Consider the following 14,392-nt stretch of genomic DNA (forward strand, 5'->3'; position numbering starts at 1 on the left):
GCATCACATCATGTTGCTTATTTCAAGTACTTTATATGCTGCTGGGCAGCTTGATCCATAATAATACATAATCATTTATTAGTTGATTTATATTTTGTATTAGTAATCTGAATCTGCAAAGTAATTAGTAACCAATGTTTTCAAATTAAAGTAGTGGAGTAAAAAGTACAACATTGGCTTCCAAAATGTGGCGGTATAAAGTATGTTAGTTAAAAGTACCTCAACAGTGTACTTAAGTACAGTATTTGAGTATGTGTACTTAGTTACAGTCCACCACTGCAAACAAACATATTTCATTTTCTAAACAATGACTTCATCATTTGCATGTCTATGGCCACAGCCTGTGGCTCACTGCTCAGTATCTTTCTTCACTGTCATTCTACACATTTTCTGATGTTCCGTTTCATGTGGACATCATCTTAAAAGTAAGAATAGAACATTCCTGTTATCCACGTGTATGTCCGCATTGTGTGTTATATCTATATTTTGACTGAATGGAAACGTGATTGGGGTAAACTGAGAGATTGGATGAATCTGCCCTGGAGCTTGTGGCACATTGTATCCCAAAATCACCACAGTGACAGCTGCTTTACCCAGCTGATCAGGTCCATACTTAAGTTCTGACTTCATATTGTACAAAAGCCTAAAATACAGTGATGAAAACACTTAGCAATCAGTCAGCATGACATAGCAATTGTGTGCCACTTTCTATGAGGCTCTATTTTATCCCAGATTTAGAGAAATAATTGTATTTCTTAAATCTAATGCTTATAATGTCTACAAAGACAAGCAAGTCTTACCCCTTCCTCCCCTATTCTTTGGCTCCCATGGTATTTTCTTGGTCTTCCAAAGTGGGCTTTCCCCCAGTGCCAATGACTGACAGCAGCAGGTCGCCTGGACCCTGATTTAAACTCCCCGAAACTCTAGCAGACGGTAATCCACTGTTGCTGCTTGCCTCTGCTTCATCCTGTTCTGGCTACTGTGTTTGGATTCCATACTCCTGAAAGTATACTGATTAAAAAAGAAAAATGGACAAGAGATTGATACATAACTCCATTTTCATAAAACCTTTTTTGATCGCTGATTAGAATATTTCTTGAAAATAAAACAATCTTTTATATAAACTAAAATTTTAACATACCTCCAATTGTTCTTCTCCCCTGCCATTTCTCATCCTGTAGTCACCATTTCTTGACATCCAATCACTGCATCATATCACATCATGGATGGTACTTCATCATCATCTCGTAATTGTCCAAACGTCACTGTGCTCCAGCACAATACAGCAGAGGGCAGACAGGCACATAGCACCTGGCTATACAGTGTGTGTGTGTGTGTATAAATATAAACCCAACCATAGAGTGGGATCAATTCCCAAGTAAAACATGTCTTTGTGATGAGACAATTTTCACAAAATAGTTGCGATGTATACTCTCCAATATCTGACCTACATGGCCTTCCACCTGACCTTTTAGCCATTTCAAGAATAAGGTCATGGTTGTATCATGTTCACAGTCGAAACACATGGGTGTTACCTCAAAAGAACATTTATACAGCAGATGACAAGGGAGACAAATGTCCCTCAAATGATCTATGGGGACTTAAATAATGACAACAACCAACTAGATAAAAAAAAACAGATGAGACAAAAAATAGTGTGTCAAAATAGGCATGTGGTGTTTAATTACAGTGTGGAAAGTGTTTACAGTATTGACAGGGTTCCTAATAGGACAACAGATAAAACACAGGTCAAAGAGGTGCCACCGCAGAGAACCGTGAACCAAAAGTCAGCCTAACTACTCTAAAACCCACAAAACAAAACAAAACAAAAACATCTAACTGATATACAAAAGTGATGTAAATATTAAAATGGGGGCACAAACCCACCATTGAACCTCATGCACATAACAGAAAGTTCCCCTATACCTCGTTACACTTGTCTTGCACAACCAATGAACTCTTATTAAAAGCATTCTAAGCAAGTACAAAGCCAATGTCATTGTACTTGATGTTCATGCCAAAGTTTAAAAAACAGGGTATAAATTCAGCCAGTGTGTGTTTATTATGGTTTGCACAGGAGAGGTGGATCTAAACTGTCAGAGGAATGAACTGATTATAGTATCTGCAAAGAGACAGTGACTGAGTGAGCTGGGAGGCTAAAGGGAGACACACAGCACAAACTCAGGCATGGCCTTAAACAGGATGTCTGTGAAGGTTCTCAGTCATCCAGGTCATATCCAGAGAAGGTTAACGTTCTAACGACCATAACGACTTTGACTTTAACCTTCTTTGGATATAGAGATCTGTATCAAGCCTGTGTGCATCATTAAACAAAGTCATCTGCCTTCTTGAATATTTGTGCCAGTGAGCTCTTATTTACTCTCTGGGAAGGCGATGTGGTTCAAAAGCCCAAAGCTTGCTGATGATTTTTTAGATTGATGATTGATTAGACACATATACATCAGATGTACATAATATGAAATGTGATTGTAAATCTCCTTTAGATGTTCCTCATAATTATTTTGAAGGTAAAATTTTTTTTTGTTTTGTCAGTACTGTTACATTGTCTGTTACACCTTCATTGCACCTTGCATTGCTGTCTACCTTTTTTGACACTACCACTAGGTGTCACCAAAGTCAGACATTTTCATATCCCACACAAAGGAGCTTTAAGTATCCTTGGGTTTATTGAGTCACTTTACAGAGGTCGGTGTCCTCTGTACAGGGACCATTTTAGGACATCTCTGACTCAGCTTGTCAGGCTCAGATGCACTTGCTGCATGTTAACTAACACTGGTTAGAAGTATAGTTGGCAAGTTAACATAGTAATGGCATCTCACTGGCATGTTAACAGATACTGGATGTTAGATGAAAAGCCACAGGATTTCAAATCTCATCATTCATGAATGAAAGACCATAAATGTCTATACAAAATGTCATGGCAATCATTCCAGCAGCAGTCCACATCACTCTGGACCAAAATGTTGGACTGACAAGACATCGAGCCATGCTGAATAAACACCATGCTGTAATAGTAAAGGCCACCTTTTCAGTTCAGAAAGACAAAAGCAGCCACACTAATACATCAGTGTCAGACAAGACTTGTAGAGAAAATGTCTCACAAAATTAAAATATATTTTTATTTCAAATAAACATCACAATCAACCACACGATATGATTAAATACACTCAAAATAAGATTTATTTGCCTCTCTACCCACTCACAGAAAACAACACATGTATTGTAAAGCTGTGCCGAAAACAAGTTCTTTTGGCATGTTTCACTTTTCAGCTAGTGTTTCTTAATTTATAGAACAAAACAGACAAACCTATGTAACAAAACAAACATGTCTCAAAACATATTCAACATTTCAGGATGAAAACTTAGCACCTTGTTCCAGTCACTGTGATTCTTAGACTGGTGTGTAGTGGGTAAGAAACCATAGCATGACGAGAAGGTTGGCCATGATGATGCCGCCAATTAACAAGACAAGCTCCTGCTTCTTTAGGATACAGAGGAAAGTGCAGATTTAGACACCATGATCAGAAGTAGTGCGCTGTCAGACGCAACGACACATCCACAACTTCACCACTGTGTATAGCATACTTGATGCTATACACAATGATTTACCAAAAGAAATACTGTACATAGTACGTGCTAAATGTGAAACTGGATTCTATGAAGAGCAATACTAAGGCACTGCTTAAAATAAAAACACAAACGTAACAGTGAGGTGTAAATGTGGAGACCGTGAAAAGAAACCAACTCTGTGCACAAAGCTGAGCTCCAGTGTCTCTACAATAATAAACTCACTGCACAAATAGACAGTGACCACAATACCCATGTGAGCATATTTAACAATGCAACAGAAACACACATCATCCCCTACAGGGTGAATCTTTACTAAGGAGAGGTAAGAAGGATCTTATATGATTGGCCACAGTGCTTCCGGGTGGTCTGCTGTGGGCAATGACGATACAATACGTGCTGATGCTTTGCTTATCTATAAACAATGAGAAGAGGTCATTCAACGTGGACACTGACTCAGTGTCCCTTTTGAGACCTGCCTTTTCTAAAACGTAACTGTTGCAAGTACTGTCTATGCACACATTGGTTAAAAATGTTTTTATTTTCAGTCAGTGCAAAATTCAGAGTTCATGTTAGCATAACGATGCAGGTGTCAAAACATTTTCATCCCACAGACACACTCACAAAGAAAGTGTAATAGTTCGAAACCCACGAGAGGGCAAAGACACATAGCCTCTAAAGTCTTGCAGTCGAAGAGAATGAGATCAATATTACTGTGATCTGTGTAGGATGTAATAAAAAATGGGTAGAAAGATATTTTGCGCACTGCATCAACTATCAGATTTAGTCCCGGTTTATATTACGTGGAAATTACATTCAAAATCATGCAGCTGGCCATGTTGTCTTTGCATTAATAAAGCCTTTTTATATTAATTTGAAATTCAAAAAGTACTTTTTTAACTATTTTTTTTTGGGGGGGGGGGGGGGGGGGGGGATATAATATAATAAGAATATAAGCTTTTGTGAAATCAAGTGATTTGACAGAACTATCTAAACATGTTTTTCAAATAAATAAATCTATTAAATATTTGCTACGGTAAAAAGGCCATCCAATAAGTAAACCTAAAGCTAAATGATGCTGACTGTGGAAAGGCTTTTTTCTTTACTTTGGAAGGACGAAGCAAACACTGAGAGGATCTGCTGTCCTAAAATCTTCAGTCCACAGTGCACACTCTTAAAACAGCCCTTACAATGATGTTCCATTCTTATGTGAGCATTTTGGGTAAAGGACACAAACACAATGTTAATGTGCACAACAAAGATTTGTAATGTCACCCCAAAAAAATGTTTAATCCCCACCATTTCTGGGACATCAATGCTTGATTCAAAACATCTGCTAGACAAGAAATAGGAACAGAAAATGAAACAGATTCCATTTACACCTGCCATTAAAATCAAAATGCAGTTAAAAGATGCATATGTACACTGCAAATATACCTTTGTGTACTATATATATTTTACAAGAGTAAATACACTGCAGAGGTATTATGGAGTATTAGTTTTTCTTCACCACCACTGAGGTAATACGGAAAACTAGGATTTAAATACTTGTGTTTTTATATGGGTGTTAAGGCATAAAGCTGACTTTGTGTCTAGCTTAAATCTACTTAAAAGACATCTTGTATCTGCATCAGATTTTGACGCCAAGTGTATCTGGGACCCTTGATTTCATCTCTGTTTTTGAGAAATAGTAATGTCTTGATACATGCTGTGGAAATAGTAATACTGAATAGAATCTGTATTTAGGACCACTAAACACAGACGGCACCATCGACCATGTGTCTGTCTAGTTTAAAGACATGTTTTGTCTAACCCAGTAGGGCTTTTAGGACACATGGTGTTTTAGTGGTACAGCTACTGTACAGTCAGCTCTTTATCATATCAATACTTGGTATCTTTGTCAAGGATTACATCTGGTTGTAAAAATGAGGACATTAAAAGGATAAGTAAGACGCAAAAGTGTATATACAAATCACCAGGGTACCAGCACAACTTGAAATACTGAATGTGTTTGTTCAGGTGATCAAAATTGTTCAGACAGCTACGATACAGCTTGCAGCCTTTGTAGCACATATCAAGACACCACTCTGTGACAAACTTCAATTAGACTCATGCTGTTAAACTTTGTGATGCACAAATACATGAATTGTGCACACAAGCTATGCAAAAAGTCGCGACGAGCATTTTGCATTCCACAATAAAATTGGCCAAACCCACCATCACACAGTGATCCTATGAACACACTATATTGTCTCTCTCACTTTAAACGCAGTTTGTCCGTACAAGTTTATGACAAAATCACGTTGAAACGGACGGAAGACATATGGTTTCCCTGATGCCATAGTCTGCCTGGTGTGACAGGATGACGCGTGGAGGTGCGGAGACAGTGGTTACTCAATGAGCCTCTCCTACAATAAACGCTGAATGGTGTTTTAAAAAGGTCCATGCTAAATTCTCCATGAAGATCATCTAAGGCCACAATGTTCATAGAAGAAAGTAAAATGTAAACACTAAAAAAAAAAAAAAAAATAGGGAGAAAGAGAAGAAATTATCACGCCGATGTATCCCTTGTAGGATAAAAGGCCATTTGTTGTTAGGTTCAACGAACAAGTATGTCACAGGATACAGAACCACAAAGCATAGATCGTAGACAAGTGTCTTATTACAGAGTTTAAAAGAGAGCATATACCTTATGACATAAGGCACTTCAACAACTACTCCCAGTGCCCTGTTTTGGAGTAGATCCACTGTTAATCTCCTGATCATCTTCATCCCCCTCTTCCTCCTCCTCCTCCTCTTGCCAGCCCCCAAGATGGACAGGAGTGGGCATGGAAATACTGGTACCAAGGCCACTATGTGCCTGGAAACCTGATAAGAGTGTTGATACAGGGTCACGGTCTTTCTTTGGCATAGTCTGTTTAAATCTTATCCTGCCTCTGAATATAAACACTGCAGGTTTAATGATCAGTGGTTTACACCTTTTATGGAGATTTTTGTAATATGTTAACAAAGGCACAAATTTACATACTGCTCCATGTCCTGTGTACAGCGTATATGTATCTAAAGTCCTTTAAGGCTCTGATCAATTTTCTAGTTGTTGATCTGATAAGAGTGTGTAGTTAAGTGCGGCAGATCAAGGTCATAACCATCCAGCTATCTTTTTTGCATTATATAGAGTCATTTAATTCAATCTTAATATCAGACATATTTATAATTGCGGGTCATAAATCGTCACAACAGAACTACATGCTGACAGTAACATAATTTCTTTTCAGCTATAATGAGGCCGCAAGGTTCCTCAAAATCAATGCTTTCATTTACCAGCGTTTGTGTGCAGATCTCTCATTGGCACTGGGTTCTGCCACTGCCCCGAAGTTCTCTGTGGGTGGGAGCTCTGCTGGTGGAGCTGGAGAGACAAGCAGTTTTTAGCGTACAGCAGAACATTGGAGTGGTCGACAAGAGAGAGATACTGAAAATTGTCAACTGTAACTGTCTGGAGGTTACAGTTCATAGTTAGGAAATACCTCATGCAGGTAGATGGCATGGAGGCTCATTTCCGCTGAGGCAAACTCTGTGTGCAGTGTATTGCTCCGGATGTGAGAGCCGCTGTTAGACATACTGAAAAAATAACATGTAACCCAAGGTTAGAAAGGGAGCATTTGCATTTATTTATGAATTTCACATAGCTGAAGAAGGTAAGTAATGCAGTAAAAAAAATGTCTTGTGTGACAACTACCTGTCAATGACGGTGCGATCGCTGCGGTACATGGTGCTCTCGGGGTGGACGGATGAGGGCAGGAGGCCATGTGAGCGGCCGCGGCTGGGATGTGCAAGCTGGGAGGTGGACAAGGAGGCCAGGACACTGGCAGCAGCAGAAGCGGCGGTGCTTGGTGGGATGAAGCGACGGTCTCGCCCTTGTAGTCCTGACGCAGTTAGAATGGGGTGGGCCAAGACACTGGCCAACAGATTTTCAGGCTGGAAACAACAACATCAGTACAGAGCACTGAGTAAGTAACATTAGATTGGAATGGAAATGTGTGGTACATGGTATTTGTGTGATCAACATGGTCCCTTAGGGTTTCTTACCCCAGTGCCTGACTCGTTTGACTGCAGTGACGTGCAGAGAGGCGCCTCAGAGAGCAGCAGCTGGGTGGATGGGCCGCCCTGTGCATCGTGTTGCACCTTTTCCTTTAGATGGCTGATAAACACCGAACTCTCCTGAGGCGGCTGCCAGTGTGGGTTCTTAATGGTGAAATGCATAAGAGACAACTCTGTCTTGCCATTTTCGGCCTGTTGGTAAATGGAAGCCTCTGTCTGGCCCTCTGACATCCACTGCAAAAACATTTAAAGGGATATATCAATCACAACATTACATTAAATAACCACCAAGTCCTGTGCCAATTGAGTCATCCTCTCCAGTTTGACAAAAGCTAATGAACTGGCTTGAATCCTACGTAACAGAAGGAATAAATCGTACTGTTGGGTTTCCATGCCGTCTGATGTCCATCTGTGCGAAGGAACAGATGTCCCCAACTCCAACCACCTCCACAGTGAAGTTCCTGAAGAAGTCAATGATCTCTAGAGACTTATTCCTCAGGAGGAAGATGAGAATGAAGGGCGTGACAATAGGACTGAGCAACTCCTCTAAGATGAACACCTGATTAGGACAGAGACAACACTGATTCTCAAATTCTAAATATATTCATATTCTACACATCGGCAAATGGAGATTAACATTCCCAAAAATGCCTCAATAAATTCAGTGATTTGTTACATCATTGACCGGGTGCTACATCAAAAACGTCATCTATCACAACAAAAACTCATCCATAACTTTAGTTTGACTGTGACAAATGTGTTCCTATCCACCGAGTGTCTCCATTCCTCACCGCTTTGTACTGGAACAGCTGCGCCACCTCGTCACGGGTCTCGCTCTTGTTAGCATTGCCCCTCCAGTGGTCTGGCATGTAGTGAATGTGTGCCAGCATGCACTGCAGCAGCTGCTCTGGACACCACACCATATGCTCATCTGGGATGAAGGACCTGGTGTAGGAAAGGTACCAAGTCTGTGCATTTCTCAACATTACTACTATAGCTGCACATTTAGTCTGACTGATTAGGGGACAAGGATGCCCTTAAAATATTCATAAAATTCACATACCCCCATAAATTGAAAAAAAAAAAAAAAAAAATCTGCACACTAAAGAAGTACAACTAAATCAATTATTTAATTAAGAAAATAAAAACTTTTGCAAATCATATTTAGTTTACGGTTTTCTGCATAACATACTATAAACAGCAAGAGTAACAATTAAAAAGTACAGAGAACCTCCTTAAGTTTAACACCTACTGATAGTGATCCTGGAGTACCCCCAGGGAAAAGGGCTGGCTCTGAACACTCACCTGGTGATAGTAATAACCAGCCCCAGCACAGTGATAGCGGTCAGAATGTGCTGCACTGTCAGAACATCCTCATCATAGACAGTCAGTGCAATAAGCACAGCCAACACTGAGCCTGAGAAGAAGGCAATGTTCTTAGCCAGCACAGTCAGCAATGGTGACGTAAAGGAGTTCATGTATTTGGAAGTGGGTTTGTAGCCACGACCTAAGCGTCCGTGCAGCTCGTGGTTAAGCTCATTGAAGTGGCGCAGGTACAAACGACCGTACAGGGACCAGCGTCGTGCACCCAGGCTTCCGGGTTCTCTGCGGATCACTTCGGTGTAGCTGAAGAAAGCGTACAGCACCTGCCACACCAGGATGAAGGGACATAGCAGCAAGTTGGCCAAACCCATCAGCAGAATGACTCTACTAAGCTGCTGGGCGAGCTCAAGGCGGTTCCCACTCCGCTTGTACTTGGGGTGCAGGTTCCACTTATTTTGAAACAGAGAGCCAGGACCCCAGAAGAGGATGAGCTCAAAGTTGTACTTGAGGCCCTGGGTGAGGAACACCACATTGCCCAGCAGGGGGAGCTGCAGCTGCACTGGCAGCAGGGACTTGTTTATCATGGCCACCATGTAGTTCTTGAATCGCAGGATGCGGTGATAGATGTCAAGTTCTGTTAGCTCTTTCTTGTGTATGCACATTTGCTGCTCTCGCTGCAGGCTGATGAGCCGGTCCTGAACTTCCTGCCATGTGAAATTGCATAGATCATCCTGGGACAAGGGGGCAAGGAGCACAACGTTAACTGACTAATACTACATACAGAGCAACTGCATGATAACACAACTCATCATTTTGACCGGGGTTATATTCATGTTATCGTTTTATGATCATAAGCACAAGACATTTGCCATAAGATTGATTTGGATGGCCTTTTTACCGTAGCATGTACAGCTAAGGTCTCCAGGCGAAGGACTTACCATTTTGATCTTCAGTGCTTTGATGTAGAACTGCCTGATCTCCCAGTAGCTCAGAACATTGCAGAAGACTTTAACAAGTCGATAGATCCAGAAGATGGCTGCCATGATGAGAAGGAATATAATCCAGCTATTCTCTTGAATCCTGAATAAAAACAAAAGTCCTTTTCAGACATGGCTGGCTTTATGTATCTGTTAAAGTAATGGCAACTATGTAAATGTAAGTTATAGCTGTATTCAAACAAGGACATTTAATGAAAGAGCTACAATGATCAAGCAATTTTTGGAAGTGGATTGAGAGATCGCAAACCAAACAAGCCTAAATCAAATAAGAAAGTGGGTATAGGGAAGCTAATTCAAAATCTGGGATTCTGAATTTCTGTAAAATGACAAACATCTATAGTGTGTATTCAGAGACACACATATGGCACCCCCTCTCCTCTTATGACATTGTAAATGGACTCTTTTAGCGTATGTTAAAACTAAACCGACACTAAACTCATGTTTACGGATTGTGGGTGAAGCAGCCATTCTAAAATTAAGGAATCTTCCGAGTATAAGGCCAACAAATCATAACACAGAACACAGTGGAAATTACATTAGCCATACTTATAAACATACATTAGCTAACCTCTGTGCAATTGTTGCTGCCCCTTTACATCATTTTATATTTGATCACTTTCAGATATAATAAACAAAATATTATAATGTTTTTAGGACAAGCATCTGGTTTAACAGAGAAATTAGAGAGTGGCCATGGGGACGACAGAGAGGCTACAAACTGCGAGACAAGATGTTCCCAAATTAGAATTCCAAGTGGTTGAACGTCATTGACTTTGATATAAATGACTATTGAGCCACCGTTAAAATCAGGAACAAATTGATGACAGGCCTGTTAGACTGTTAGAAAACAAGCAGAGGCTAGGCTACAACTTAGGGAGAAAAATATAACAACATGGGGGGAGGGAAACTGTCCCTTGCAGTCAGCTAGTGAGGCGTCATGTGGTTGTCAGCTTGTTGGCCCAGCCGAGTTGTCAGGATTTTGGATGGCCAGTTTTACTTGCTGAAGCTATCAATTACATTGGCGTGTTCCCTAAAGACAGCCTGAACACAGCACACAAACACCGGCTTCCAAGTAACCATCGGCTGGAGGAAGGTTGCTTCTCGCAGCTACCAATCTCAAGTTGAAATAAACAACAAAGCTGAGAAAGAAAGAAATTTCCTAGAACAAGATATGCATTGTATTTTAAACATAAAAATAACTATATCAATCTGATTAAACTATATGCTTTTTCATGGAACAGTTTTACTTTAACTTGGCAAATGTTGTCAAAAGGATAAGGCACAAAGACAACACTGAGGTCATATTTTGGATGTGTGTTAAAGTTGCTTCTTTTGGGACAACATAAAACAAGCAACGGATGCTTAGCTCCAGGAACAATCAGTTATAGGTGAGTGTTCCTGGTCATGAAGGGCCATTAACATTAAAAGCCTGTTTCTTGTCATCACTGCTTAGAGTGGTGATAGTTAACAAAAGAGCTTGAAGAGTCCTTGGCTACCATTACAAATTCAAGAGTTCTCATGATTTTCTTGGGTAAATAAGAAACCCACAGGGTACAGCTAAATATGCTACTGGTCCATATGCCTTCCCTGTTAATGTGAGTGTATCTTTTAGTCTGAAGCCAAATTTGACACAATACAAAAAGAAATTAAGTCTGAAAGCCTTATTACAACTGAATTAAGCCAAAGCAATTAAATCCCTCTGAAGGCCTGTCTCTGAAAGTGCTCTGATAATATCAGAGACCATGTCTGCTTGAGAACAATGTATCTGATCAAACGGGCTGGAATGACAGGACAGGCCCATCACTTTATGTGACTGCATAGCCTTTTTTGATGAATTCACCTCGACTCTTCCACTCATTTCTCCCCCATAGGAAAAACACTAAAGCTCTCCATAACACTGTATTAAATAAGATTACCTTTGAGTACACTCCTGGCTGGGTAGGATGGCATCTGGAAGAGTGACTTTGTTTCTGTCCAAGGGGTTCTGGCCTGGCCCAGTGTGGTTGACCGCTCGATTGGCAAACAGGACATCATACTCCACACAGTTGACAAGGAACGTTGTGAATGTGACAACAAACAATAACTGACTGTTTGGATGAGATGAAAAAAAAAAAGACATTAGGCATCATTCTTACTGACAGTAAAACACACAAATAAAAACTAATAACAATGACAAAATAGAAAAATATTGATATACAGTTCTAAGATAAGTGACTATATTTAATTTCTAACCATCAAGCCGCAGGACAGTGCACTCAGCATTTACTGTGGAGTGATAAATGTAGAATAGTGCGGTTAGGACAGATCAATTGCAGTTCCCTTGTTGACTGGTTTGTTTTCTCCAGATAATGGTTAAATGGCTCCACGTTAATATGGCGACTGTGGCCAGATTCACAGTAACACAGATGGCCTGCTAGCACAGTAGAAGCAGGACTGAAAAATAAACAATATGTTGAACTGACACACTGGAATGCTGATGTGACTGAGGCTAACAGAATAAGTTCAACCAGGAGGAATGCTGGGAAAACTAAATAAGTAATGACAATAAAAAGAGTAACAAAATAAATAGTAAAAAAGCAATCATCACAGTGTCAGTGTTTAGTGAGGTGGATTTTTTTTCACATGGGATTCTCCACAAGTACAGCTGCTGTTGAAAATATCTGGCTGGACTTGTTCACGCTCAAGCCTGAGGCACAGTCGACTGTCATAACAACATGAAAACGAACCAGTGACATAAACGAGGCCCAAGTTTTACTTAAATCAAGCGTCCTGTTGGAACTGCAAACTCAACCTAACGCTTTTAATTACTATATCTCATGGAGCATTCTAAGCGTCTCAAATCAGTATATTGCACTATACGATACTTACACAAGTTCAAAGAACTCCGACAACATCATACAAGCAAAGCCATTCTTTTGATGAAAATGATAGATGTGGGAGGGATGGTTAAGGAAAATCTGACAACACAACATTGAAAACACTTAACCTGACCTTATACTACAGTCACTGAAAGTACATTGATAGAGCACAAACAATCTTCAGAACTACACAATATATCACAAATATATCAAGGAACACACTCAAGATTACCTTGAAAATGCCCTTTCAAATTGATGACTGTAGTAACACTGTAAAAGTATATAGCAGTCAACAAGTAAACATTGTGAAATTCAACAGATTCTAAATCTGACTACAGACAAACATCTAAATGAGTCTGCGTCAGGATGGTGTAATGCCACTGACACATGCAATGAGAGTACACTTTGGAAGACCTGCTATTTAACTGCACGGTTATCTAAAAGGATATTCTTGTGAAGAAGTTATCCAGGTTCTTGATATGGTGCCAGGAGTCTGTAAAATAAATGAAAGCATTACAAAGACCCAAAGCATTTTGACCCAGTCGCATCATTTTTTTCAACCTATTTATTAAAAGGAGCAATATTTTCCATGTGCAGTTAGAAAATAATATACTTTAGTCGTAATAACATGTTTACCTTTCAGGCCTTCAGGCACGTGCACCAGTAAATCCTCCTCCCCTGGTGGCGAGTCCTCCTCGAAGTCCTCAATTCTCTGATACTCCTGGTAAGCTTCAAAGTTGGCCATTGTGCTTCACATTCTTAAGGTCACTCCGAACTGACGAGCTACTTGTAGTAAACACTGTATGAAAAGAATGCAGTCTCGCAACCTCAGTACATTCTGTAGCTAGTTAGCTTCTCAGCAGTTCAAATAAGGGTAACGTTAGCAACAGCTAACGTTAGCTTGCTAACTTGCTAGTCTAACGGACAACGCTTGTGTAAGCCTACACTACCATTGTAACATGTATAATAAACTGGGAGGCGGATAAGAGATAAGTACAAGAATCTTCGACAGATCAACTAATGACCGTTAGCTACCTTACTATAAAATTCAAACCTAACTCAGCTCTCAGGTGGCTGTTAGCATGTGAATGATTCAGCCTCTAACGTTACTGTAGTCTGGGTGACACGGTTTGTTTTGTTCCCGACTTGGTTCGTCCATCTGCTGATCTAGATCTTCTTTCGTCCTTGCTTGGCGTCACATCTTGACCAGAGCTGGTCTAATACACGCAGATATGTATTAATCACAATCCGGTGGTCTCCAGTCTGTCCCGAGGTCCGTCGGTCCGGTTTCCAAAAATACACCATCCAGTGCCTGTCCACTGTTTTTGTCTTTCACAAATAAATGTCAACAAAACGTAATTGACGTCACCTCTGGTTTAACCCACCGTCATTTCCGGCTATCAACTGTAGTTTTTTAGCCTTTACCCAAAGAAAGTCCGATTTCTGTCGTGTTTTGTTGTAAATGTTATTGTTTTTAATTTGTCAGTCTGTTGTTTGTTGTTAAATAAACCGTCACGCTGTTGTTAT

The 14,392-nt window shown here is 40.2% G+C and overlaps 1 protein-coding gene across 6 annotated transcripts; it reads right to left on the reverse strand.

The window, feature by feature from the left end:
• Nucleotides 1–3,118: 3,118 nt before the first annotated feature.
• On the reverse strand, nt 3,119–14,385 carry atg9b (autophagy related 9B). 6 transcript variants are annotated; one of them, XM_046051079.1, is made up of 14 exons: nt 14,251–14,385; nt 13,502–13,664; nt 13,315–13,358; nt 12,876–12,940; nt 11,924–12,094; nt 9,948–10,089; nt 8,992–9,740; nt 8,478–8,631; nt 8,066–8,245; nt 7,675–7,920; nt 7,325–7,563; nt 7,113–7,206; nt 6,910–6,994; nt 3,119–6,456 (listed from the first exon to the last, which is right to left on the reverse strand). In XM_046051079.1, the coding sequence occupies exons 2-14, from the start codon at nt 13,608–13,610 to the stop codon at nt 6,296–6,298; spliced, it is 2,439 nt and encodes an 812-aa protein (XP_045907035.1). In that variant the 5' UTR covers nt 13,611–13,664; nt 14,251–14,385; the 3' UTR covers nt 3,119–6,295. The 6 variants fall into 6 exon arrangements, with proteins under 6 accessions (XP_045907035.1, XP_045907031.1, XP_045907033.1 ...); XM_046051075.1 differs by lacking the exon at nt 14,251–14,385 and adding an exon at nt 13,925–14,240; XM_046051077.1 differs by lacking the exon at nt 14,251–14,385 and adding an exon at nt 13,920–14,240.
• Between the last annotated feature and the right edge of the window lie 7 nt (nt 14,386–14,392).

The sequence above is a fragment of the Micropterus dolomieu genome, linkage group LG06, assembly GCF_021292245.1.
Source record: "Micropterus dolomieu isolate WLL.071019.BEF.003 ecotype Adirondacks linkage group LG06, ASM2129224v1, whole genome shotgun sequence".
Lineage (NCBI taxonomy): Eukaryota > Metazoa > Chordata > Actinopteri > Centrarchiformes > Centrarchidae > Micropterus > Micropterus dolomieu.

Excerpts from the sequence above, each read along its gene's own strand:
- atg9b (XM_046051079.1), bottom strand. The coding sequence starts at position 13,610 with ATGGCCAACTTTGAAGCTTACCAGGAGTATCAGAGAATTGAGGACTTC. Across the intron at positions 12,095-12,875 it reads TCGGAGTTCTTTGAACTTGT|TCAGTTATTGTTTGTTGTCA; the intron begins GTAAGTATCGTA and ends TCATCCAAACAG. Across the intron at positions 8,632-8,991 it reads CTGGTTATTACTATCACCAG|GTCCTTCATCCCAGATGAGC; the intron begins GTGAGTGTTCAG and ends TTCCTACACCAG.